The sequence below is a fragment of the Amblyomma maculatum genome, chromosome 11, assembly GCF_055883805.1.
Source record: "Amblyomma maculatum isolate TAMU_Amacu chromosome 11, ASM5588380v1, whole genome shotgun sequence".
NCBI lineage: Eukaryota > Metazoa > Arthropoda > Arachnida > Ixodida > Ixodidae > Amblyomma > Amblyomma maculatum.
In genome coordinates, this window is record NC_139354.1 from 30,030,268 (window position 1) to 30,057,739 (window position 27,472).

Consider the following 27,472-nt stretch of genomic DNA (forward strand, 5'->3'; position numbering starts at 1 on the left):
GCTCGCCGCATATATATGTTGCCGGTGGTTCTTCTGATGCGTCCTGCGGGGATTTAATTTCGTAGTGGCTCTCTATGCTTTCGAAAATTTTTCACTATGGCGGACGTACGCTTTGGTCCTGGTTCCTTTCCAGTCTGATACGCGGAGCTGCAGTCTAGACACGTCTGCACACAACCAAACGCATCATTGTCAACTGATGCAAGCTCGGCACAACTCTCGGACATGAGACGTGGTCAGCCGGCCTTGCAAGTGGCGCACTTGCCAACTCAGCCATATTGGAACAGTTGTTACACAGAAGTACAGCATAGAAGAACTACTGCAGCGACGTGATGATAGATATAACAGTGCGCAGGGGCGAGAGGCACGGTTGAACACAATTATCAGTATAAAGTGGGCATAATCCTGATTGGGCCAAGTCAACCCCGTATACATTTCCCAATGCTGCAAGCAGCTTCTGAGGTTCTATAAGTCATCGGGCATTGGATTGTCGTGGACTCGCGGCTACAGGAAACCTCCAGGGTCAGAGGGAGAGAGAGTGCGAGAGAGAGAGAGAGAGAGAGAGAGAGAGAGAGTAATTTAATGAAAGGTGGAGAAGTCGGCCGGCGGTAAAGGCTTTGGCCTGATGCTCCACACCAAGGAAGGTGGAGAAAGGTGAGTTAGGGTGCGAATGGATGATGATGATGATGATGTCATAGTACAATTAAATTATTTATGATGGTTCACGGTATTGGGGAGCCCTCGCGCACACTTGCGACACATCGTCTCAGGCAACATGCCGCATGAGTCTTCCATACGCGGTTATCACTGCATATACCCACCGACACAGTTGCGGAGAAAGCTTTGCACTTTCTTTGCAGACACAGACGCATAAACACGTACACACCATGCAGAAAAAAGCTCGACGCACACACAGCACGTATACATATCGTATGCACACCTGTCATCGCTGCACAGTTGCAGAGAGATGTTCTGCATTTTCACATGCAGGCTTGAACGCTTAAACGCGCACGCCACTGCCCCGGAACTCATTTAAAATGCACAGTCACATGTCTCAGCAGCCGTATGCACATACACAGTGTACTCACTGTAAATCGTGTCCTTGCTCATAACGCAGCACACGCAAATGCCATATAAGGGAATCAAGACTCGTTTCTTCTAAATACTCGGAGAGCCCTCATCGCACGCCATTAAGAGAGAGACGAGGGTAGTTTCCTTCGAAAGAGGGCGGATGTAGAACTGCCTGAGAGCAAACAAGTATACGATTAGGCCTTAACCCTCACTTATATTATTATTATATTATTATACTCACCGACCAAAGCACTATAGGGTACTTATATATAATAAACTCATATCCATGATTCCCCCGAAAACCTCACCCGTATCAATCGACTGACAGTGCGATCGCACTCCATTTATATGATCCCCTATATTATTATACTCACCGACCAAAGCACTATAGGGTACTTATATATAATAAACTCATATCCATGATTCCCCCGAAAACCTCACCCGTATCAATCGACCGACAGTGCGATCGCACTCCATTTATATGATCCCCTAAACATATTTCAGGAAACTTGCTCAGCTGTACAAGGTAAATTTGGGTCCTCGTTTCCTTATAATCACGTAATGCTATTTGTCGATGCCAATGCACTCAAACAATAGTTTGTTCGTTCCAGTGCGAACAGTTGCAAAGTAGGCATAAAAAGAAGTCGACCGCAGCAGGCTTCAATTTAGCTCAAGTTTTACAAATTTATTCTTGGGTCATCAATTCGGGTACCAACGTGCACATCGTGGAACAACGATTCTCTAGGTACCACCTGCATCTGTCTACCGACTGCCGCACCTCTGGACCCCAATAGAGAGATTTAGCTTACCGTGATCCGCGATCCGCCACCGTGACCCTCTACCGCGCGTGGGCGGGGCGCACAAGCTGATTGGTCCCGACGCGCCAGGTCTATGTGCCGACATCAAGTATGTGGCGCCATCTATTGGCGTCAAGAGGATCTGGGCATTCGCAGTGGAAAGCACGGTGACGGATTACGGTAGCGGATCGCGGATCACGGTAAGCTACATCTCTCTAATTTTGCCAACAATGTTGATTATAAGTGGCGACACTTTACCCATTCCCAGGTGGAGTATGTAGGGCCGGTCGAGAAAAGGAAATACGCAGTTTGAGAGCGACGGAGAAGTGGGCGAGAAACTGGCAAGTGTTAGTAAGAGCTAACGGTCTTAAAATTACGATAGTAAGAAGATGAGGCTGTCTCGCGGCGGTGGCACAGAAGTTCAATGAACCGGAGTACGCGTGTTCGAACCCGACCGCTGGCGGCAGTGTCTCGATGGAGGCGAAACGGGGGTGTCCGTGTGCTCTACGAGGTCAGGGCACGTTTGAGATCCCCAGGTGGTCGAAATCACTCCTTAGCCCTCTATTAGGGCAGCTCTTTGTCTTTTTCCGCTTTCAAATTTACCTTTTTCCGCTTTCAAATTTTCCCCCTTACCGTGCGGCAGGGGGAAAATATTTCATGGCGGTTTTAGAAAGCTATATTTGCCCAGAAGCATATCAGAATTTGACGCAAAAGGCAGGGGACAGGGGGTGACTGCTCCTGGTCCTACGGGGCTGGGACTGGTAAGTCACCGCCGCTTGCGGCAGTGGCTAGCCTGTCGCAGGATTTGTATCTGTTGTAGCCGTCATTGCAACCGCCACCGCTTCGGTGGTTCACAGCGGCTGTTGCGACACGCGTCTTTCTTTCTTTCTTTCTTTCTTTCTTTCTTTCTTTCTTTCTTTTTTCTTTCTTTCTTTCTTTCTTTCTTTCTTTCTTTCTTTCTTTCTTTCTTTCTTTCTCTTCTGTCCGCACAAGGCAGCGGAGTGGCTCAGCTACAGAGCCTGTAGCAGGCCCGTGCATTTTCTTTTCTTTCTTCCTACAGTCGCAACAACAGAGAAGTGCGACATATACTGCGGTTTTCTTTTCCTATAGGACAATTTATTATTATTATTATTATTATTATTATTATTATTATTATTATTATTATTATTATTATTATTATTATTATTATTATTATTATTATTAAGGCATAACACTGCTAAACTCTTTGCCAGTCTCTCAATGGCACAATTTTGTGGAATGAAAAGGAGGTGTTAAAATCACTATCGCTTTTTGGGCGAAATTTCGGCATGGTCCTAATATTTAGTGTGATAACGTTAGGTTTCAGTTCAACGAGAAAATATTACGGGGGAGGGGGAAGGGGGGTTAAGCATGGTTTGAACCTAGTGACAGAACGAAAGCTGAGAGTGTTGCAGCCATAGACCTTTAACACCGTCTTTTTAATCCGTGGTTTTTTCGTGATTTAATCAATTAATCAATCAATCTTTATTTAATGTTTGCAGGAACAACCATGTGGTCTTCGTGCTGCCGCACAAAACAAAAATACACTCACAAGTTTAACACACACAGAACACAAAAGAAGAAACAGATAACACATGAAATGAAATTTAGACGAAAAGAGAAAAAGAGAGAAAGAAATCAATGAACAACGTGTCATGTTTATTACACGGTGAAAGAATTGCAAAGCACATCACGAAAAAAAAAACGATAAAGAAAAAAAAGCAAACAACTGTCATTGACTATGTAATATAGAAATATACATAAAATAAATAACTCGAGGCGCAACAAGTGTGTGGTATCTGATTGATTGATTTATAGGGAGGGAAAGGTGCGGTAACTGTCTCACTTGTTTTCTGTGGACACCTCAACCACGCCGTAAGGGAAAGGAGGAAGGTGGGAGTGAAAGTGGAAAGAGAAAGAGGAGTCGTAGTGGAGGGCTTCGGAGTAATTTCGACCACCTGGGGATCTTTAACGTGCGCTGACATCGCACAGCACACGGACGCCACTTAGTTTCGCCTCCATCGAAATCTAAAACACAGGCTAGACATACAGGGAAATACAATAAAGAAATAGAGTTGAACGCGGGACACTCAGATTCGAATATAAAGTTTAAAGTTAAAATATAAATAAGTAACGGATAAAAAGCAGTTCAAGATACAAACAGCATATTGAACAGGAGAAAAAGCAAAAAGTGAAGTAAATACAATATTTAGGCTAGAAAGTGGGCACGGCGGACCAGGCAACGCCATGTGGCCTCATGTGCCTTCCTTCTGCTTTTTCCAGGCATTGCTGCTTGGTCTGACCGGAGCTTCAAACTCTCAAATTGCGTCGTCTATCGGCACGTGCAACCAGGAAAACGCCGCATCACCGATCCTGCTTCACCGATTTCGTACACTCAGTGACGTCAGGAACGACAGCGCTGCGCTGCACCCAGAGTTAGCGCCACCTCGGGGCCATATTGCCTCAACCTGCAAGGCTTTAAAAGACTGTCCACAAGGCTTCGTATTCAGTGGGCACGGCGGACCAGGCAACGGCATGTGGCCTCATGCGCCTTCCTTCTGCTTTTTCCAGGTTTGTGCTTCTTACTGTACTATTAGAAGTGATTGCCTTTGCCTTTTGGTTCTGCCGTGCCCAAAACGATGTATATGCATTGCATATGACGCGTATTGCGTTTGTAAGCTTGTCCTTTGTGGCGATGTAGAAAGAAATCCCGAACCATCCCATGGGTGAACCCAGTACTCAGGACCTACTCAAGCAATTATTGGCAGGACAAAATAAACTTGCAGAAGATGTAGCGGCTCTTCGAATTCAGCAGACTAATATGGAAGCGCTGATAACTGACTTCCGTCAAAGCTTGTTGAATTGGAAACCCGATCAAATGAAAAAATAGAAGCACTCCAACAAACAGTATCTTGGCTTCAAGCTAAAGTTAATGACCTCGAGGACAGAAGTAGGAGGTCAAATCTAATTGGTGTAACAGAAGATGAAGCTGACGAAACTGACTCTGTTCTGAAAGAAAAGATTTGCACTGAGATCCTCTCAAAGAAACTGGGCGTCACGTGCACCTCAGTTGGTAGAATCCACAGGCTTGGAAAGTCCGGCGAACAGAGGCCAGTAATTGTATGTTTTCAAGATTATAACGAAAAACAAGAAATCCTTGAAAATGCTCGTAAACTTAAAGGTTCAAAAGTATCCATCCAAAATGATTACTCGAAGAACACGCTTAGGATTCTAAAACTGCTGTGGGACAGCGCCAAGCTTGAAAAGGATCAAAAAAGAAAAGTTACACTAATAAACGATAAACTGCGAGTTGATGGGGTGTTCTACAATTGGGATGAAAATAAAAATTTCAGAGTCAGACTACCTGATAGTCAGAAAAGGCCAACAGAAACGCCATGACTTCCGCCACCCAATATGAGGACATTGAAATTATTAAGCATATATGCCCGCAGTATCTCAAAGAAAGGTGACCAGTTGGAAGCTATTATTTTAGGTTATGATCCTCATATAGTCGTTATCACCGAGATATGGCCACGCGAAGGTATAGATGACGCCGACGTGTTTCAACCCTCATATCAGGTATTTCGCCGAGACAGATCTTCAAGGGGTGGGGGTGTGGCGGTTATGGTTCAAAACACTATCAAAGCTTTTCCTGTCCAGCAAATTGATGGCCACGAAAGCGTTTCCTTGAAACTTTTTTGTTGGGGCATTTCTTTGTTATTGTTTGCTGTCTATCGCGCACCTGATTCTCCGCCGCAGTTTCTAAAAGATATGGCTGACCATATGAATAATTTTCGTCATGACAAGATGCTTCTGGTGGGTGACTTCAACCTGCCAAAAATAAACTGGAATTGCATTTTTCCTGATCCAAGCTTAGGAGTGCAGTATATGCATTTGTGTGATATGTTTAGCCATGACATGCAACAAGTGGTTAAAGAGCCCACTCGTGTCCAGGGAACCTGTCACTCTGTGCTTGACCTCATTTTTGCAAGTAAGTCACTTGATCAGTATTCTGTCTCTATTGAACAAGGCATTTCGGATCACAACATGGTTTATTTTTCCTGTCCCTTACAATTACCTTCCTGCTTGCCTCCCCCAAAACTCATTTCTATTAAAGATTTCTCTCGCGCCCAGGATGAAAGTGTGCTAAATCACCTAAACTTCGAAATTGACAGCTTTCGTAGAACTAACGTTCCTGATTTGTGGAATAAATTCAAGGACGTGTGCAGGTACTGCCTTGATACATTCATTCCAGATAAAATAAAGAAAACTGGCAAAAAAATCGCCCTGGATAACTCGAGAAATCTTGCATTTAACTAGAAAAATTAAGCGGTTAAGACGAGGGAGCACCTGCCGTAGCATTTTACAAGCTAAGCAATCAGAACTTAATAAGGTCATTGGGGAATCCAAAGAGTACTATTTCAAGCATACCTTGCGAAATTTTATTCGATCTGCACCAAATAAGTTCTGGAAAACTTTATGCAAAAAGAAAAAAATCAATTGATCAAATAATGCATGACGGTCCTCGTGGTCCTCGTCGAAAAAACCTCCATCGCAGAGAAATTTAATTGCCATTTTCATAGTGTGTTTTCTGAGCATTCTACATATGAGCACTATGTTCATGCATGCTTGGTTGTCCCAGACATTGTATCACCTTCTGGTGTGGTTGCTATGTTGTTAAATCTCAAAACAAAGACATCACCAGGACCTGACGGCATACCTAACAGTTTTCTTCGTGGCTATGCTGAAGCCATTTCCAAATTTTGGGTTATAATTTTTAATGCCTCAATATCATCTGCTAGCCTTCCTTCTGATTGGAAAACAGCACGCGTTGTGCCGGTGTTTAAGAAGGGAGACGCACAAATGGTATCTAATTATCGCCCAATTTCCATTACTTCAAGTTGCTGTAAATTAGTTGAACATATTATCGCCAATGAAATTACTACATTTCTAACTGAAAATAATGTCTTGACTTCTTATCAGCATTGATTTAGGAAGGGGTTATCTACTGTAACACAGCTTACCTCTGTCACCCATAACTTTGCAAATGTTTTGAATAAATCAGGCAAGGTTGATGTTATATTTTTGGATTTCAGTAAAGCATTTGATCTAGTTTCACACCGTAAGCTAATTCACAAACTTCATCTGATCGGTCTTCCAAACTTCATAATTAGCTGAGTGTCTTCATATCTCGGGCCGCTGTTGTTTCTCATTTATATTAATGATATTGCTACGAAGATTACGAAGCGGGCAGTGGCGCGGGGCGGAGCGCTCGCGCCAGGCCCGCTGGACATTAAAGCATATGTCATCGTCATGTCATCACGTTGTCCTGTTTCTGTTGTGTCGCCGTGTTCCATCGCTTGTCATGCCACCACGTAACATTTGGCTGGAGGGGCGGTTCATCCCCATCCTCGCCTTGCCCCGTCGAAGCCAACCGTACGCCGGGTCCATCGGTCGAGAGCCCGTGGAGATCGCCGCCCAGCTTTACCCCAGCCCTTTGTGCTCAGACCCGACCAGCCGCTTTCCCCAGCCCCGTCCCCAGCCTTGACCATAACACACGACGACCAGAAAGAGCCCAAAGCCGACCCGACCGACCCTACGACGAAGCGACCTCACGACCACTCGAGCGAAGACAGCACCCCCGCCCAAGCCGCTCGGCGTGTCCATGAGCTTTGGCCTTCGGCAAACGGCGAAGATTGGACCTGATGCTCCGGGGCAAGCATTCATCCCATCTTCGCATTCATTGTAGTATCCAGCGTTTCATATCCTAATCCTGTGTCTGTGTTCATCGTCACTTCATGCAATGGATTTCTAGCAATCGATCGGGACGATCGCTCGGTGGGCCCGGGTAGTGCTACTAAGATTACGAAGCGGTCAGTGGCGCGGGGTGGAGCGCTCGCGCCAGGCCCGCTGGCCATTAAAGCATATTTCATCGTCATGTCATCACGTCGTTCTGTTTCTGTTGTGTCGCCGTGTTCCATCGCTTGTCATGCCACCACGTAACAATATTATCAATGCAATAGCTGACCCGATTCAAATTCGGCTCTTTGCAGACGATTGCGTTCTTTTTCGTGAGATTAACGACCTTAGTGACCAATTACTCCTTAACTCTAGCCTTAATAAAATTCAAGAATGGTGCAGTGAGTGGGATATGAAACTTAACACAGACAAAACGGTCTTCATGAAAATAACAAATAAGCGAATCACACATTCATTCCAGTACAATCTTCCGTCTTATCCTTTAACTGAAGTCAGCGAATACAAATACCGAGTCACTATAACTAATAAACTTAATTGGAACCGTCATGTTTCTAACATATGCGCATCCTCATTTAAAAAGCTTTCCCTTTTACGACACGAACTAAAGCAAGCTCCGCCTAATGTAAAGCTGTTAACATACTCGTCAATCATAAGACCCAAGCTTGAATATGCCTCCACTGTTTGGGACCCGTACACAAAACTCAACATTCACGCACTCGAAATGATCCAACGCAAAGCTGTTCGTTTTAATTTTTCCAAGTATCATGCAATGGATTCACCAACCGAACTAATGAAGCAACATAACATCCCAACACTCGAACTACGAAGAAAGATTCAAAGACTCAAACTTCTGTTCTTGCTGAAACACAATAAATTGTTAATGAACTCCTGGCCTTACCTGAAACCGTTAAACACCCGTCTGACAAGAAATCGTCACGGACATCAATTAACTCCATACAATTCTAGAGTAAACGCTTTTAAATATTCCTTTTTTCCTCGTACTATAGAAGACTGGAACCGACTGCTACCTCACCTACTAAATAGCATCTACTCGATTGACCTAATTGAGTCTTGACTACTTTGACTAACCTGTTATTGTGTTGCTGCTTTAAATATTTGTGTGTGTTTTAAATAACAAAAAAAATTTCCCTTGTACTGCCGATTTCGCCGACGTTTTTCATTTGATTATTGTACAAAATGTTCCATTTTTCTACCCCTGGCTGCCATGATTATTGCGTTCTAGCTGTGTATAATTTTTTCTTTATATATAATGTAATAATATTATTGTTGCCACTCCTGCTTGGGCCCATAAAAGGGCCTGCAGTATATTGTAAATAAATAAAAATAAATATATGATAAAGTACTGTTTACAATACAACGCTACGAACATCCAATATAAATGAAGAGAACGAATTTTGGAAGATGTCAAGGTGAAGACAAAAAAAGTTAAGCAACCTCTGCTTTCTATCCAGAGGGGAATGGGAATGAAGAGACGGAGAAACGTGAAACGGTCTGAATTCCCTCATGCTCTTTCGCGGAAAGATGTACTCTAAGAGCTGAGGGCACATAATGTGGCCTTGAAGGAGTTTGTACAAAAAAATTATATCTACTCTGGCTCCACGGCAGTTAAAAAAAGGAGAAAAAACTGATTGATTTATAGGAAGGGAAAGGCGCGATAATTGCCTCACTTGCTTTATGTGGACACCTCAACCGCGCCGTAAGGGAAGGGAGGAAGGTGGGAATGAAAGTGGAAAGAGAGAAAGAGGAGCTGTAGTGGAGGGCTACGGAGTAATTTCGACCACCTGGGGATCTTTAACGTGCGCTGACATAGCACAGCACACGGACGCCTCTTCGTTTCGCCCCACTAAAGAGAATGAAGATTTAGTGGGGCACTCCTGGTGGAGCGAGAGGAGGAAGTTGTGTAAGGAAAGCGATATCGAAATATCCGTAAACGTCAATGCGATCGCCCCATCATCGGCGTATAAAGCAGGATAACCCGGAAATAACACTCAGGGTGAACGGTAACGTTATACCAACGGTGGCAAGCATTAGAGTTCTGGGATTACGAATTCAGGCCAACGGCAGGAACTAGGAAACGATACAGACGCTAGCACCAGTCAAACCTGTAGACTCCTGAAGCGGATCGCAAACAAACATGCGGGCATGAAAGAAGCTAACCTCATTAGGCTAGTCCAATCTTTTATAATCAGTAGGATAGTCTACGTGGCGCCGTATTTACGGCTTCACAAGGCAGAAAAGGAGAAACTTTACGTTCTCATTCTTAAAGGGATAAAAACGGCACTAGGTTTACCACCCAATACATCGACAAACAAGGTTATGAGACTAGGGTTTTCCAATAACCTCGATGAGCTCATTGAAGCTGCAAGGACTTCACAATACCAGAGACTGTTGCGCAGTCGTACTGGTCGGAGCATTTTGGAAAAACTGGGGTATGAGCCGCAAGCATGCTCCAGACGTACAGAAAAAGTACCTAGACAGGTTAGGGACAAATTAAAAATACCTCCGCTCCCCAAAAACATGCACCCCGTTTACCATACATGGCAAAATTACTTTTGAAAAGGAATTAAATTGCATTACTAATTACTTTGCTGAAATTCGCAGAAAAGTAATTAAATTACATTACTCATTACTGCTCCCAAAAAGTAATGAAATTACATTACAATTACTTCTACTGAGTAATTAAATTACTTTTAAATTACTTTCTAGTTTCCAACCATGAAAAAACTAAGCATAGCTAGTAAGCAAAACAACTTGTTCTCCAGATGCGAAACACCCACATTCTTTCGTCTTCCTGCCAAATTCCGTCCCAGACAGCTATTCCTTCTCTCTCTCCTACAGTACGTGCGATTACAAAAGCAACACTACCGGAAAAAAAAAAAGAAAAGAAAACATGGTCGAACGGTCCTGAAATGACCGGCGAACCCAGCGTCTTGCTGGCCCGGAGCTGTCTCCGCCATTTGAAGCGCCCGAGAAGCTAGGTTATTTATTGCTTCCGCAGTCCCAAGAACCGATGTCGGCACATTTGTGCTCACTGCTCAGTAATGCTCCAGCCACGGTGCCTCACGTCACGGACCCTTCTGCCTATCTCCCCCAACCCCAATCCTCCTTCGCTCCGTGGTGTTGAGTGTAACCAGGCACCAGTGTGCCCTAGCCGACGCAACAGGGAGTGCCGGTACGCCGCGCTCCAAACTAGTTTTCAGCTGCAGCCTTCTTGCACCATATTCCCTTGGCGCCTTGTATCCTGCTGCTTGGAGAATGGTTAAGGTCTCAGACGCACTGTTCTGCACAACTCTGTCCCCCTTTGCCGATCCGTTACGCTGGCTTCGCTTGCCGCACGCCGTTCCTGCTTTCGCGGCACTCTACTTCGTCGTCTATTGAAAGAGTAGTGGCGCATTTTAGTAAAAGTAATTTTGAAAGAAATTAATTATTTTTGCTGCGAAATTACTGCCAAAAAGTAATTCATTACATTACTAAATTACCAACCTGAAAAAGGAATTCATTACATTACAAATTACCGAAAAAAGTAATTAAATTACAGTAATTCCATTACTGTAATTCAATTACTGCCATGTATGCCGTTTACCATAAGAGCCGGAGGAGTGATAGAGCAACAGCGCTGCAAGCCCGTTTTGAGGGAAGACAGGACGTCTTATATACAGATGCCGCACAATGCGCGAACGGTAAGGCACGTGTTTCAGTAGCAACTAGAGAAGACGGGGGCTCGGTAGTTTGCTGCAGCACCCGAAATTCGACCACAACGGAGGCGGAAGAGGTGGCCATCGCGCTAGCTCTAACACAACAACAGGTCAAAATTATAGTTACAGACTCGAAATCAGCGATTAGAAGCTTTGACACGGGCCGCATTTCGGCCATAGCAGCAAGAGTGTTGGCCAGTGGTCCACCACTGGCAGAGCAGGTCGCGCTCATTTGGACACCGGCGCACCAGGGGTTGAGGGGGAACGAGAAAGTTAACGTACTGGCCCGAGGATTAGCTGCATTCCGGGATACCAGTGACGACTTATGCGCAACCCCGTACCCCTTGCGCGATGAGGAGCCCGTACAGTTCGACGATGATCTTAACACCTACCAAGATATCCTAAATCATTACAAATTAGGCAGATCAGTACTACCAAAAGCGTGTAAGCAACTCACCAAAAGCGAGGAGGTTATGTGGCGTAAGCTAGGCTGGAGTATTCCCGAACCCCCAGCTTTACAGCAAGTGGCACCCGGGAATTTTTAGCCCCAGGTGCAAACGTTGCGATGGCATAGCGGACATGATCCATATAATATGGACGTGTCCTAGATTTGGAGAACCTGACAGAACAGATGAGTCCTGGGAGGCACTACTTCTCAAGCAGGACAAAAAAGGTCAACGAGAAGTCATCCGTCTTGCTCTGGCCGCTGCTCAGATCCAAGGGAGCCAGGTCGACGGCTGAGGGGGAGGACATGGTTGGGACAGAGCTTCGCCTCGGATCCTCACCAACCTTTTGACGGGTGCAATAAATGTTATTTCTCTCTCTCTCTCCTGTACTCTGTCAACCTTGTCCCAGATTTATTTACAAGTGCCATTCCAAACAACCGATGCGTACTCCAAAAGCGGCAAGCATATGGACAGGTACAACTTTAAGAACTGGAGTGGAGTACAGAACCCTCTCGAAAGTCTGCAGACGAATCCGAGTGTGAGCATAACCCGAAACGTATGAGAAGCTGAGGGTACGGTCAAACAGTACACGAAGGTCAATAATATCATCAACCCTTCTAATAATAATAATAATAATAATAATAATAATAATAATAATAATAATAATAATAATTGGTTCACAGGTAGGGGAGGCGCAGTATCTGTCGCACTTGTTTCTGTGAGCAGCTGAATCGCGCCGTAAGGGAAGGAAGGAAGGAAGGAAGGAAGGAAGGAAGGAAGGAAGGAAGGAAGGAAGGAAGGAAGGAAGGAAGGAAGGAAGGAAGGAAGGAAGGAAGGAAGGAAGGAAGGAAGGAAGGAAGGAAGGAAGGAAGGAAGGAAGGAAGGAAGGAAGGAAGGAAGGAAGGAAGGAAGGAAGGAAGGAAGGAAGGAAGGAAGGAAGGAAGGAAGGAAGGAAGGAAGGAAGGAAGGAAGGAAGGAAGGAAGGAAGGAAGGAAGGAAGGAAGGAAGGAAGGAAGGAAGGAAGGAAGGAAGGAAGGAAGGAAGGAAGGAAGGAAGGAAAGTGGAGCTTGTTACGAGGGACAACGCTGACGCCGCGAAACTCAGGAACGACCGCCAAGAGCTGCGCTCTAAAACGCAGCCGCCGTGGTCGGGATCAAACTCAGTAGTCGGCACCGTAGTCAGGAACCACCCCAGCGGGACCTCGTGATTTCTCTTTTTTATGCGAAGCATATTGCTAGAGGTAAACCACAGCTCTTCGTGACGATTACACGCCGTGCAAAGAATGTGGAATGCTACGTCACACCACGTGATACGCCGTCACGACAAAGGAGAGACAAGGGACTGGCTCGCGCCGTCGGCTGCACCGTGCGGACCACGTGGTATGGTGGCGTCACACCACGTGATACGCTTACGTCACGACAGAGGAGAGACGGGGACCGGCTCGCGCCGTCGGCTGCGGTTGCACGATTGTGCATTCCAAGTTTAAACCGTGTAAAAACACGTGTAACCAAGGAAAGAAAAGTTTAGCCAAGTGTAGCCATGGAAAGCCGAGTTTAGCAATCAATATGCTTCGCATTTGACCAGGCTTAACCGAGCTAAGCCTCAGCCATTTTTTTTTCTTTAAATTGGCTTACACGAAAACAAAGGCACAGTGTTGGCAGTATCTGCAACACCCTGTGGGCCCCTGAACTGACCCATAAGAAAAGGAAGGTGGGATTGAATGTGGAAGGACAGATAGCGCCGGCGGCTGAGTTTCGATGGAAGCGGAACGGAGAGGCTTCCGTGTGCTGTGCGATGTCAGCTCACATTAAAGATCCCAGTGTGGTCTAAATCAGTACGTGGCCTTCCACTACGGTACTCTTTCTTTCTTTTTTTCCACTTTCACTGCGCCTTTCCTTTCCTGTGAACCAATTTATTATTACCTGTCGCAATACCCATGACACAACACGTAGCTATTTTCACAGGCTCCTCCCAACGTGATGAAAAAGCAGCGGTGGCTAATTTATTCCCAGACACTTAATTGGAGTTTGCGTATCCGGTTAGATATTGCACGCCAATATTTAATGTTGAATTGCTTGCAGTTGTTTGACCTTCAAAACAGTCCATCTAATACTACTCACGTTGTCATAATTTAATTGCCTCTCAGTCTCAGCAGCGCTGGAAAGCTCAGAGACACGTTCTTTGAGGCAGTCCCTTGTGTTTTTGTTTCTCTTGCATGTACAAGAAGTGCGTTTTCAGGAGGATCCGTGCCATTGCTATACTTAGTTCTAATATAATAGCCGATTTCTTAAAGAATACAGTTCTCAATGGGCGTGTGGCCAGTTTTATACCTGATTTTATTTTACTATGTCAAGTTTTGAAATGTTCCAAGTACTGCACTCCCTGTGCCATGCGCCGCTCCTTGCGACTGCGGACTTTGAACACACAATGTTTTATTCGTATATCCGATATGGCAGCTCTAGGCAGTATATGTGGTCTCCATGACGATCTTGCGTTGTAGAATTCCTTGTCTCAGTCTTTATGTCGTTCTGAATTCACGCTGTAGAATCTACGTGCGTCATGCGATAACGTGGAAACTATAGAGCATTACATCTTCTGCCGTAGCTATGCTCCTCAGAGAAGAAAATACTTGGGAAATACCTCTTGCTCGATTAGGTTTGCCGTTTACAACTGTCCTCCATTCTTCTTTTGCAACGGTTATACTGATGGGTCATTGATTCGAACCACCATCAGACAGCCATAAGCCCTCATCGTATGGCAGAAGCCCATAATTGGCCCTTTTTCATGGTCTATGATTCAAGTCTCGTTAAGTGCGGTAATGCATAGTAATGCGAAAGCACACTGGGGCGCCTTTCGTTGGATTTGGTATTGACTTGTTATGTGGATTCTGGATTGGATTCTTGACTATGACTTGAATTTTTGGCTATTGCTTGGGTTCAGGATATGACTAACGGTGCAAGTCATTGTGCATATTCATTAAGACATTATAGCCAGTTAATCACGACTGGACTTGATATTTGTTTGTTATGTGGATTCTGGATTGGATTCTTGACTACAACTTGGACTCGGGCTATTACTCATGTGGCTCGTCATTATGCAATGCCATAATGGCATTATAGCCAATTACATGACTGGATTCGGTATTTTGTCGTTTTTGGCTTGTTATGTGGATTTTGTTGGTTTGGATTTGGATCTGTCTTTTGGTCACGCATTCCAAGGACAGTCACTTTTTGCTCACGCCACTGATGAGCCAAGTCTTTTGCCCTAAAACTTGTAAATTCGTCTTCTTTATAAAGTTGTCTGCTGTCTCGGAGCATAAAGGAAAATCCTAAAAAGAAAAAAAAAGGGGTATTAAATGAAAGAAAAAAAGGGTTAGCCGTTCTAATAAATTTCAAGAGGGAACCATGATGAGGCCCCTGCCTCCATGCCGTTTACAATTCCTGTCCTCCTCTTCTCTGGTGCAACCGTTAAGCTGGTGGGTGAATGATACGAACCGCCATAACACAGCCGTAAGTCTGCATCGTGCGGCAGAAGCCCATAAGTGCCCCTTTTTTGTCGATGAGCCTTTTCTCAAGCAGTTCACCTCAGAAGAGCCGAGTGCCGGGAGAACTTTGCACTAATTAAAAATTGGCTGTGGTTTAGCTCTGGTTAAACCGGGTTGAATTGCGTTAGCAATACCTCCATGGCTGCGCTTATGGTTCCGCATGTAGTCGTATGTAGTGTACCTCATGGTGTAGCTTGAGATGTTTAGCTATGAGTAAAGACATGGCACATAAATGAACGACCTGTCTTCTTTGCCTTTATTAATCCCAATGAACACACTACGGTGTTCCGCAAAATAATGAGACTTGGTCTCAGTTTGGTTAATCACATGTGTCCATCTTCTGCTGCAGGTCTGTATAACACAAGATCCAAACTGTTTCCCCACTGCGTTGTACTTCTCGGTTGAAGATGGCTTAACTGTAGCAGATACTCTGTCTTCATCGCTTCAATGAAAGCATTGTCTCTCCTTGCGTCTTTGTTTAAGTCTCCAGTACACAAGACCAAGTGTTTCTCAGATCGGTCAGGCATGCTATTAGCCAAGACGCCATTAGAAGCCATTAAATTGGTTAGAGCGGGGCTTTATATGTGGTTATTAATATAAACAGCGCGAACACGAAGACAAAGGACAAGATAAAAGAAAGCCACAGTTCAAGCGCTGACTCACAACTAAGCTTAAGCCTTTTACTCCAAGGCCCAGAAAAAACACACATGAAGAAAACGAAACAGTCACGTGAAACAACCCCTGGGTTCACCTGCTGCACAAAAATCACTTAAAAAAGACACCTCTTTGCTTGAAAGAGCAAGAGAAGTCTTGCTGACACACTTATTGTCCGTTGAAATACAATGATTCCACTATCTCTCTCGTCATCTTGTCTTTGTGGCGATACAAAATCCTAACCTTGTCAAACTTAAGAGTGCACTTCTTCTTCTCCTTCTTCATTATTTCACATGAATGGCAACGTGATACCAGAAACGTTTTGTCATTTCCACTTTCCAAGTTGTTCCGGTGTTCCTGTAGTCTCTTATTAATACATCGTCCTTTTTGTCCTATATAACTGGCTCCACAAGAGAGTGGAAGCCTGTACACAACACCTGTCTTGCATCCAACATATGGGTTTCTATGTTTCACCCCACATTCTTGCTTCTTCGCTTCTCTTTCCCTTTGAATAGCCGGGCAGATCCTCTTCATCTTGAGCGGGGCGGTCAATGCGACGTGGGCTGGCAGGAGCTGCCAACTTGGGTCTCTCGTTTCACATGGGATGGTTATGTCAGAATCAGGCTGCCAGGACCCTAGCATTCACGTTACCCCTATAGGCCACTAAAGCACATTCATACGGCTTGGTATTCGGCTCGGCTGCGGCTCAAGGTCAAACGTGGTCCTTCCCGGGACAACGCGACGGGCTGAAACCTGGCGCAGTATTGCTAACGCAATAAAACCGGTGGGTACTCGGCTACCCCAGAGGTCGAACCTACCCAATGCAAGGCGGATGCTCTGCTACAAGGCCACCGATTCTTTTCTTCTTTATTGCCTGCTTTATCATAAATGCAGTACATCCAGCAAATGACGCACGCACGTACCAGACACCCGTTCACACATAACGCTAAAACTTCTTCGAAACATCTAATTTGTGAAGCAGGCTCAGCCATTCGGGCGACTCGGGCTGGGCTCTGAGAACATCCAGCACATGTCATACTGCCGATGAAATTTTCCCGTGTAGAGCGGACATTTCCATCGGCGTGAACGACCTGCATTCTTGTCCTTCAAAGGCTCGGGAGGCTCATGTCGTGTGGTACTTCAGCGTCATTTTTGAAAGTTAGTGAATGACATTAGACGTGGCCGGTGAATGGCATTAGACGTGGCCGGTAAATCTTTTTCAAAGCTCTCTAAAGGTCGCCTTGCCGAAAAATAGCGCCTCAACATTAAATAAAAACGCGCTTTATTGTTTCAGGTTTGTCACAAAGACTGCAGTTGGTTCACTAAGGGAAGAAGATACCTTTTTAAGAAGACATGCTTTAACTGAGTGGTGCTTGTGTGCTGTTTAAAGAAAAAAAAAACATGCTTTACGGATGTTTTACTCGCATTTTCTTCACCCATTTAGAACACCTTGTCCTCAGCCATGGTTGTAAGTCATTCTGTACAGAGGAGAAGAGCATGCTGCCGGGCTAGTTGGTGACCTATGAAGTCAAGAATTTAGCGCAGAAATAAAGAACAATGGATGAAGGACACATAGAACGGTTCACTAGCGCTACTACCAATCGTTTATTCATGACAAAATACAGAGCATATATAAAGAAAAACCGAACATGCGCAGAAGAGGAGAGATAAAGTAGCAGCAGTTAATGCAAAAATATGTCCAGAAAGGCACATTCCGCAGAAAGGCAAACCATTTCTTTGACGCACTTGTATTACTGTGCGCAAAGACAAGGCTTTCTTTTAGCGCAAAATTATGAAACGAGACGATTTACCGAACAAAAAAGTTGGATAGACTGAGACGCTCAAAGTTTCGTTCGAGTACACCTTTCCTAGCTTGAACCCCAGTGATAACAATGCAAACTTACCAAGCACACAGTTTCTAACGACATGCCCAAGAGAGCAAAGATAAAAAAATCGGTGCGTGGCAATAAGACCTCCAATGACGCAGCCTTCCGAGCAGGAGCTGCCAAATGCCGACGTGGCTTGGCTTCTAGACCTACTCGGGCTGGGCTGGGCTGAGCCTTGATGCTCATGGCGTATCAAGTATGGGGATGCCAATGGACCCTCGCGTCGAGGCTGCGACCTCTGCGAGCACAACGGGCAGTACCGGACCAGGCGTTGACTTGAACACCGCAGACTGCGGCAAGTGTCCATGGGACTCCCAAGACATAGGACCGACCACCTGCCCGAAATGATCTACACCGGCTGCAGAGGTGGATGTTCGCCACCTGCTGTGGACTTGTGCAGGGACGAGGGTGTCAAGGATACGGATTTCCCAGTAAGTGGGACTGTCATCGACGAGGGAGGAGGATTTCCCCAAGTGGAAGGATCCATTGTAGTGTACGTGGATGCAAGCATACAAGTCTGTGAAGCAAAAACAGCAATCTACTGCCCGTGGAAACCTAGCCTGAATCAGACCTCTACATTTAAACTTTCGGAACAACCTACATCTTTCTGCGCTGAGCTCGTGGAAGTTCAGGAGGCGCTCTGCTCCGTGACCACCATTACTATGCTCCCTACGGACCAAGTTGTTATCCGCACTGACGCACTTCAAGCGGTATGTTTGCTCCAACGCGTCAGCCGTTGCCCAAAAATATGTCAAGACATTCACGAGCTTGCGACGCGCATCCCGCAGTTAGTACGTATTGAGTGGGTCCCACGGGACCTTCTGCCTTCCTAAAGACAAGCAGATTTAGCGACGCGCCTCGTGACCCAAGACTTATCATTACCACGGCTCCTTGATGTGGACGACGCTACCCACCTTTTATCAACAAAGGTACACCTCCAGCGCCGCACATGTGCTTTTATCCCTCCGTCGTGTGCGGTATCCATCCCCCGCGGTCTCACCAGTGCAGAGGAGGTTGCGCTTAGGAGGATCCAGGTCGGGGTTGCCCTCACACCAGCTGGCACTCGGACGTGGTCTCACTTCCTGTACTTATATCCCCGCCCAGGGTGTCCGATATGTAAAGACGGAAATGTTGAAGCCGACATTCACCATTTGCTGTGGATCTGCCCAGCTCTGAAACCGACACGAATCCGGCACTTGACGATAGCTAGTTTTTCAGCAACCTCGTATCTCGCTTGGACGCAGGGACCACATAATAGCTCACTCTTGGGCTTCATAAAATCAGCCAACCTTTTTCCATCCATTTAATCATTAGCTCAATCTTCATCTCGTACCATACTGATGCCCTGAGGCAATAAATATCGTTAAAAAAGCAAAAGCCTTCTCCAGTTTCTGGCAGAAGACGAGTTACCTTTCTATAGTATGCCATATGGCATGTTAGCGAAATAAAACATTAGCTGGGGTTTAGTTTTAGTTAAACTCGGTAGGTTGCGTAAGCAAAGGCGACGTAGCTTCTCCTTCTGTTCTTCTTCTTCAGTGCGGCGTGGCTACCGACCGGGTTTACCCGACGGCTTGAAGAGGGGTCCCATCTGGGGTCGCTCTAAAGGTCAAACGAGGCTACCGGTCGGGTTTACGCGACGGGCTGAAACCTGGCGTAGTATTGCTTACACAATAAAAAAACGTGTGAGTTATTTCATAGCTATAAAATTGCGACTGGAAGAGTTGTTTGTTAGCGCTTCCCTTTTTGATCTTACGTAAAGCTTTATTTGTGTTTCAATTTATTTCTATTCCTCAATTAACATCCCAGCCACCTAAAAATTTTCTCCGTAACATTTATTCATCAACACCAATTTCTATTCCATAGGTTCATTGAACTCTTGCCAATCCCCCACTTTGGGTATGTGGCACGAGTACAGGGGGTGAAGTAGAAGAAGGCGGTTTCATCTCGCGCACACGTTCGTCATTTTGGGTATGTTCCACGTGTGCAGGGGGGAGAAGAAGTAGAAGAAGGAGGTTTCGTCGCGTGCACACGTTCGTGACTCTGGTTCCACGGACAAGGCTTCGCTGCCGACACCCAGGAGCTAAAGGTTGAGTAAGTGTCAATGCTTATGCTGCGGGAATATCAGTATTTGGTTTGGGTTTGGGGGGTTTAACGTCCCAAAGCAACTCAGGCTATGAGAGACCCCGTAGTGGAGGACTCCGGAAATTTCGACCACCTGGGGTTCTTTAACGTGTACTGACATCGCATAGCACACGAACGCCTTGCTTGTCGCCTCCAAGGAAAAGCGGCCGCCGAGGCCGGGATTCGATCCCGCATGCTTGGGCACAGTACTTGAGCGCTATAACCACTGCGCCCCACCGGCGGGACCGCATATCAGTGTGCTTGAGAGCCATCCTGAACCTACGCGGCTAAACAGTAGCATGTGGCGATGGTGCAGCTTTCGGCTACTTAGTTGTGTGATTCGATTTGCCGCAGTAACTCGGTGGTTGGTGTCCGGTTACTGTGAACGCGTGGCACCGACTACCTACTGCGGCGGTCGGGTTTCTATGGAGTGGATACCTCCGCGGTGACCTATAATGGCTAAGGTGCTCGGCTTCCGTTCGGAGTTTTTCAGTAGAAAACCAACTGCGGCGGCCTCGTTTCGATGGAGGCGAAGCGCTAAGGGCCCATAGGTGCCTTGCGATGTCAGTCCACGTAAGGGTCCAGAGGGGGTCAAACTTATTCAGAGCCGTCCACTAATACACCTTTTTCTTGCGTCTCTCATAGCCTGAGTTGCTTTGGGGCATCAAACCCCACAAACCAAATCATATTTCTCTCTTTCTTTTATTTCCACCCCTTTCCCTTATTGATAATTTATTGATAATAATTGGTTCACAGGAGAGAGAAGGTGCTGTATCTGTCACACTTGTTCTGTGGACACCTGACCCGCGCCGTTGTTTTGTTGTTGTTGTAGGAAGAAGGCACGGAGTAAGATAGACAAGAGCGCCGATTCCGCTTTTGGGAAAGGCGAAATTTTGCTGCATCGGAGAAAGCTTGGTGGTGGATCCGATAGATGGCGCTAGGATTTGTCACTGAGAAACTGACGCTGCCGAACCACCGCTCCAGCGGTTTTGTGCTGCCGCTGCGTTTGTCGTCTGCTTCCTGTCGCTGCACTTGCGTATCGCCTGCGTCGCCGCGGGAATATATCCCTTGAAGCCGCGTTGTCTGCGTCTTAAAGCTGTACTGAGGTGTCGCCTGTTGCCTACTTCATCGCTGGCATATATCTCTTTCAGTCGCGTTGGGCTGGCTTGCTTCATACAGTTCACCTGCCGCGTTCCGCTGACTCCTTCCTAAACGCGAAGATCCCAATTCAGACAGCGCGTTTCACGTCTCTGTGTTTTCTTTGGCGTTCTGTGGATGCAAGCGTTGTGAGTATTACGATACGAAAAACAGTACGTGATGTCAAGTTCACATAGTTCACAAAGTGTGTTCACATAGGCGAACAGTGGACAAAGTGGATGATTATGGATCAATTTCAACCACCTAGGGCTCTTGAATGAGCGCTGACATCGTACAGCGCACACATAATTTGCGTGCTTATTAAATTCCCGCACCTCAACGTTGTAGATACACCATCGGTGGCAGAAGGATAGTTCACCGCGGAGCGAACAACTTGGTATGGCTGTAATAACTGAAGGTAAGTCTTGCAGCGTAAGAGTGAGCAGTTTTTCGGCCACGTATAGCCAAGGCCATATAAACACACACCGGAGCAAAAGTACTTTAATGCCGATCCATCGCTGAAAGCAACTGTGAATATTTTATGTTTATTCCAAAAAAGAAACCGACCACTGCAGTGTGCACTGACGTTCACCCATCATATAATAGCGAGTAACTAGTACACTCTAATAGACTGGTATTGTTTTGTGCAGACGACGTGCAAAGCTACCACTCCGTCTGCTCTCCGCCCGCTGTACCAAATCTATAGGAGGTGCTGGCTGTACACGACGTTCGCGCGGTCGCCTGGACAGAGGTCGGGGGCATTTTGTTTCACTAGACTGTCGAGAGGCGGCGCACAAATTTGTCTCTTTCTGCAAGGAGGATAGGAAGAGGAGGAAAGCGGGACCAAAGCCGCGTCGGCGAGGAAAGGGGAGCGGAGGAAGAGTACAGTCCGGAGCTGAGCGCCGGACGTGGGTTCGGCGTTTGTGTAGCAAATTCGGCCCTACGCCCAATGCATTGCAGCGCGCCAGAGTCGGCGCTCCTGTCTTATCTTACTCCGTCCCTCCCCTCTGCGACGAGCACCACGTAAACCGTCCAAATCAACTGGCGTGCACGACAGCCGCCTTTTCTGTGCTCCTACGCCTTAGTGAAGATAAAACCTGCCATAAGGACAAGAGTACGCAAGGGCTTGGTGAGCCCTTGCTTATACTTGCACTTTTTACAGGTTAGCTATTCTGTAACGCTCAGAATCACAGAAAATGCAGCCGTCCCGCAAGCCAGTTAAAAATTTGGGCGGCTGTACCTGGCGAGTCACTGGATGACCCACGACAGGTTTGCCCATGCGTATTGAGCTGCATAACGAAACACATGACGACACGAGTCGGCGCCACGATGGAGACCGGCGCGACGCAGCTGCGCCATTACCAATGTAATGGCGCAGCTAGTTGCCACGGTTACGACGCATGCGCAGTTGTGGCTTAGGACAAGCACGGCGAAACTCGCTCCTACTAGCCTAATGTAGCTTTAGCTGCAAGTGTTACAAATTACGTTGGCGCCTTCAGCTGAAATTCGACACACAAACTTAAGACTGCATGCGAATATGAATGCGAAACATTCTAGCCCCACGGGTGAAATGTTATCAACATGTAATAACGTTCTTTCTGCTGTTACCGTATACTGCGTGCTTGTAGGACGGGCGTGAAGACACGGAACCATTAGCGTGGTCACTTAAGACCGTTATCGTGTAAATGTTGGCGCACTTGTTACGATGTAAAGCCCCTCAGGCGGTGTTTTGATGGTATTTAACCTGTCACTGTAATGCTCCGAACTTTCTCCGATGTTTTTCACCTCGGCGCACGCTGTCTGCTCTTTATACCGAATCCATTTGCAGTTCTCTCTCTCTCTACTCTTCTTCTGGTGTATTTCTGGTCGGAACACCGCATGTCTGAAGGCTGACTGGTTCGTCGGAAAGGCAAGGATTTAGAAAAACCTGTTCTAATAAATGCGTGCACGATTTCGCATCTAAATCGTGATGCAACCATTCTGTTTCCTGTGCTCAGGATGCTGTCATGCCATTTTTCTTTCCAATTAGCATGCATTTTCGCATCCATTTAACATCTACTAGCTAAACTGTAGGCTAATATTTGATAGGTATTCGACAAAATTTTATGTATATTTTTATTAAAAATGTAACTGGTTCATACGAGAGACATCGTTATCGACCATAAATTTCCGTGGGCACGTGACCCGCGCCGTAAAGAAGGAAAGAGGTGCCGTAGTGGAGGGCTTCGGAATGATTTCGACCACCTGGGAATCTTCAACGTGCACTGGCATCGCACAGCACACGGATTCATTTGCCTTTCTCCTCCATTTAAACGCGACCGCCGAAACTTGGTTCGAGCCCGGTTACTCCGAATTACTACCACAACGTCTGGTGGTAGTAACGACGTCTAATGCGGGAACCAGGGCATATTGGAATAACTGGGACTCTTCCTGATCCTGGATTGCGTCCGTCATGGTGCCAAGCAGCGACCGATTCAGCCTAGTCGACGAGCCTCTGTTGCGAGGTCGGGTCTTATCTGGATACTGCGACCTCCTAACCCTCTTGATCAGTGAGGCCCCAGTGGGGTGTTGGCTGGAATGTTTTGCATGTTCTGTAGGTTTCTAATTGATCTTTCTTTACTTCTCCGATGGCCCCGCCGGGGAGGCGCAGTGGTTACCGCGCTCGACTACTGTTCCCAAGGATGCGGATCGAATCCCGGCCTCGGCGGCCGCTTTTCTATGGAGGCGAAAAGCAAGGCGCCCGTGTGCTGTGCGATGTCAGTGCACGTTAAAGAACCCCAGGTGGTCAAAATTTCCGGAGCCCTCCACTACGGCGGCTCTCATGGCCGAGTCGCTTTGGGACGTTAAACCTTACAAACCAAACCAAACTTCTCCGATGTATTTGTCTTTAAGTTCTTTAAGGAAGTCATCGCTGCCTCCACAATGGTGCCTAGCCTTTATCAACTTCATGGAAGTTTGCGTTTTATAGGTGCTCGCTATGAATGAATGAGGCGCGGTGCGCACATCGCATATAGCAAGCGCAGATCGCCAAATTTACTGAAGCGCAGCGTATGAAACGAAAGCATTGAGATGCGAGCACCTCCTTGCGGAATATTGCATCATCGCGGCAACTCGCGAAGCGGTACATGCAACCAGAAGTTTTAGATAACAATCTTGGACGGCAGGTTCGGAGAGAATGACTAGGCAGGGAAAATTTAGGAGGCTATGGTTATATATGCAAGTTTGGCCTGGAAATGTATCAGGGTTCCGATAGATGAACTTCTGCTGTGTTTCAAAGACAATTGTTCATCTCTTGCAGCCTCGGATAGAAGCACCCGCACCATGGCCCGTGTGAGAGAATCAATCTGCGACCCCAGAATGCGCCTTGTATCCGATTGGAGCGACCTCGTGGCCATGAGGACTGCGCGGGAAGTCCTGATGGGCCTCAAGTACCCGGATGACAAAACGCGACGCTCGCTCTACGCATCCTGGCTGCGGGTGATCGCCTCTGACGAGTGGCAGGACTATTTCGACACGCTGATGCTAGAGTGCCTTGCGGCCACGCCATCGCCAACGCACCCGGAGAAGCCGCTGTTTGCCAACATCTACTCGGTGCGTCATCCTGCTGACGGACCCATCCCGGACATCATGGCGACCATGCTCAACCTCGACAGATTGCCCGCTCTGTTCACGCGAGAGCGAGAACCCGTAGAGCCCCTGCCCACTTCGGCCGGGATAGTCTGCTACCTAGCAGATCTCATTCGTAAGGGTGACGCCAACCGAGCGGCCCTTGACGAAGCCGGCCTGATAATCACCTTCTGCTGCATGGCGCTCGCCGTGACTGCACCCGAGCATCCCAAAGATGCTCGGGCCTTTTTCCGCAATCGACTGAAGAAGGCGCTGGTTGCGTCGGTGCCGACGTCTTTCAACGGGGACATGTTTATCCCCGGAGCAGTATTTCTGCGTCAACTCTCCGCAAGGATTAGCTCTGACAACGGTGTGCTCAAGCCTTTCTTTGTGCTTCTGGTCTTGGGCCAATACGCCTACCACCTCAACGCCGAGCGCGCCCCCAGGTGGGTGACCCTGAGCTGGGAAGATTTTTTATTCCACCCATCTAAGACTTATGGGAGCAAAAAACGGAGGCCCAAATGTCATGACCTGAAAGCAAACAGTGTAGGGAAGGAACCTTGGCATATCTACTCTCCATTAAGCAGAAAGGCCTATTCTAGGCCATAACTTTTTGTTACATACGTACTGGTAGATTTTTGCTCTGTTAACTGTCCATAATTTGCCTTGTGTCTCGCGAAGTGTATGTCTTTATCGCTTAAATATTAAACTGTCGCATCGCTGCATGGTACCTCTAGCAGCGTCGTGAAGCCACTTCCCTTCTTAACGTTATATTTAGTGTGCTATTTCTTAAATGGGTCACTTGCAAAAGCGTATCATGTAGGCTGTCTTTGAAGCAGCATGAGCAGGCCTTTGCAAGGTGGTGGCATAGCAGAATACTGATTGGACGGCTGGCGGTATGACGTCATGAGACCGCATAAGATTAGCAGAAGCTTCGAACGAAGGAGGTGGCTCCTGTGAAATGGGAAAGATGGAAACAAAATTGAACCCGGGACATTTGCATCTTGGACTAGACATACTATACCTAGGTGCAGCGCATTTAGTGCGGCTTGATCAGGGCTTCATATCTACGCCGAATTGTTTGTCACACAATATAATAGCTTACAAGTTAGTACTGTATGCTAATGAGTATGTGTAAATTGTAGAGGATCATATTCACAGACTAGGTATGAAGCATGCTAGATAAACAGTGTTAGATCAAAAGAAGGGCAATACGTAAATCACTTCAGCTTGACCATGATAATGGGACACGAGTTTTTGCCTTACCAGCGTCCAAAATTTGATTGCGTGCCACGTAGAGCAGAAACATATCAGGAAGTGGGGGAACTGTTCGATCTGCTGGAATCATTTGGGAATTTCTATTAGGTTCAGTTTGATCTCTTCTTGCCCTTCCACCTTCCTCAGTTTCTTCGGTCTTTTTCTTTGCACTTCCTCCCTTTTCCTTCCTACGTATGTACTCAGCCTGCGCGCGCAAAACTCCTTTTTGCAGCGCTGACATTAGGTTCCTCGAAGAAGGGTTCCTGAACAAGACCAGGTATATCAATCTCGATGTGATCAAGCTTCTACTCGCCGTGCAAGAGCACACGGGACTGTCTGCCTTAGACATAAATGAGCTCATGCGATCTCAAGGGGTGCCGGATACCGTCATTCAGTCCACCGTCATTGTCGAAGGTTTCCTCGAGCGCGCCAAGGAGCCTATGCAGAAGACGCGGCCATGGTGTCTCTCCGCAAGTCGCAGCGTCTGCTTGGGCCTGGACATGCGTGACCACGTGGACTACGCCATCAGGCTGACTGCGCTGGTGGCACCCGACCCCAACCACGAGCTCTGGAAGAGAGCCGAGTTTGCGGGTGTCTCCCGATCAGTCATCAGCGAAACTCTGCTCTGGGCCAGACAGTTCAGGCGCTTCGCACGGAATGCGAAGAACGAAAACTAGGAGGCGCCTTAAGAGACGAGAGGAAGGGAGAACCAGGTGCAGTGCGCAGCTATCGCACTGTGGAGGAAGCATGAACTGACACGGGCCCTCTTAGTGGGCTTGCCGCCGTTTGAACATATCGACGCTGTGCTTTTTGAGTTACAAGCGAGGGTGTGACCAGTTTTTCTAAGTGAGCGCCGTTTTTTGTGCGTGTGAACAATAAATACTTTTGTTTCAAGCGCTGTATCTTTCATAAGATGTTTTCGCTACTTGCTCTAAATTACATTCTTTCATAGCTGACCCTAATATGAAAGCTTTGAGTCGTGGACAAAATTACTTGTCATTATCAAGGAGGCATCCGCTGGTGCAGTTTGCCGGGATGCCATGTGGACTGGTGTATCAAGCGTGGGGTAGTTTGCTGCCCGTAAGGATTTTATACCACATTTTTGTTAGCTCTTACGTTTGGTTAAATAGGTACAGGTGACAGCACCTTTTTATTCATAAATCTTTTTTAGTGTATGCGTATATTAAACGGCACAAAAGATCTGCAAGATTTTTGTCAGATTTGGCCTGGCGTCTTCGATTCGAGCTCGGCGAAGCACACTTAATTGTTGTTACGACTGAAGGTAGAAAGAAAAGAAATAAGGGTCTACCAACTCTCTCTAACTGAGCCAACACTGCCGCATCTTGCCAACCGAGGGGAATTGAAACAGATAAAAAAAATAATTACACGAATCGCAACAGCCTTCGTTCGAGACCAAAGCGGCGGCGAGCACAATGACGGTAAGCACAACAGACATACCGAT

General features: G+C 46.6%; 1 protein-coding gene across 1 annotated transcript; it reads left to right on the forward strand.

Annotated features, from left to right (window-relative positions):
• The first annotated feature begins 4,319 nt into the window (after positions 1 to 4,319).
• On the forward strand, positions 4,320 to 26,904 carry LOC146173307 (uncharacterized). The gene is made up of 4 exons (XM_084583873.1): positions 4,320 to 4,454; positions 19,877 to 19,975; positions 24,446 to 25,199; positions 26,243 to 26,904. The coding sequence occupies exons 3-4, from the start codon at positions 24,469 to 24,471 to the stop codon at positions 26,685 to 26,687; spliced, it is 1,176 nt and encodes a 391-aa protein (XP_084439999.1). The 5' UTR covers positions 4,320 to 4,454; positions 19,877 to 19,975; positions 24,446 to 24,468; the 3' UTR covers positions 26,688 to 26,904.
• Positions 26,905 to 27,472: the final 568 nt, after the last annotated feature.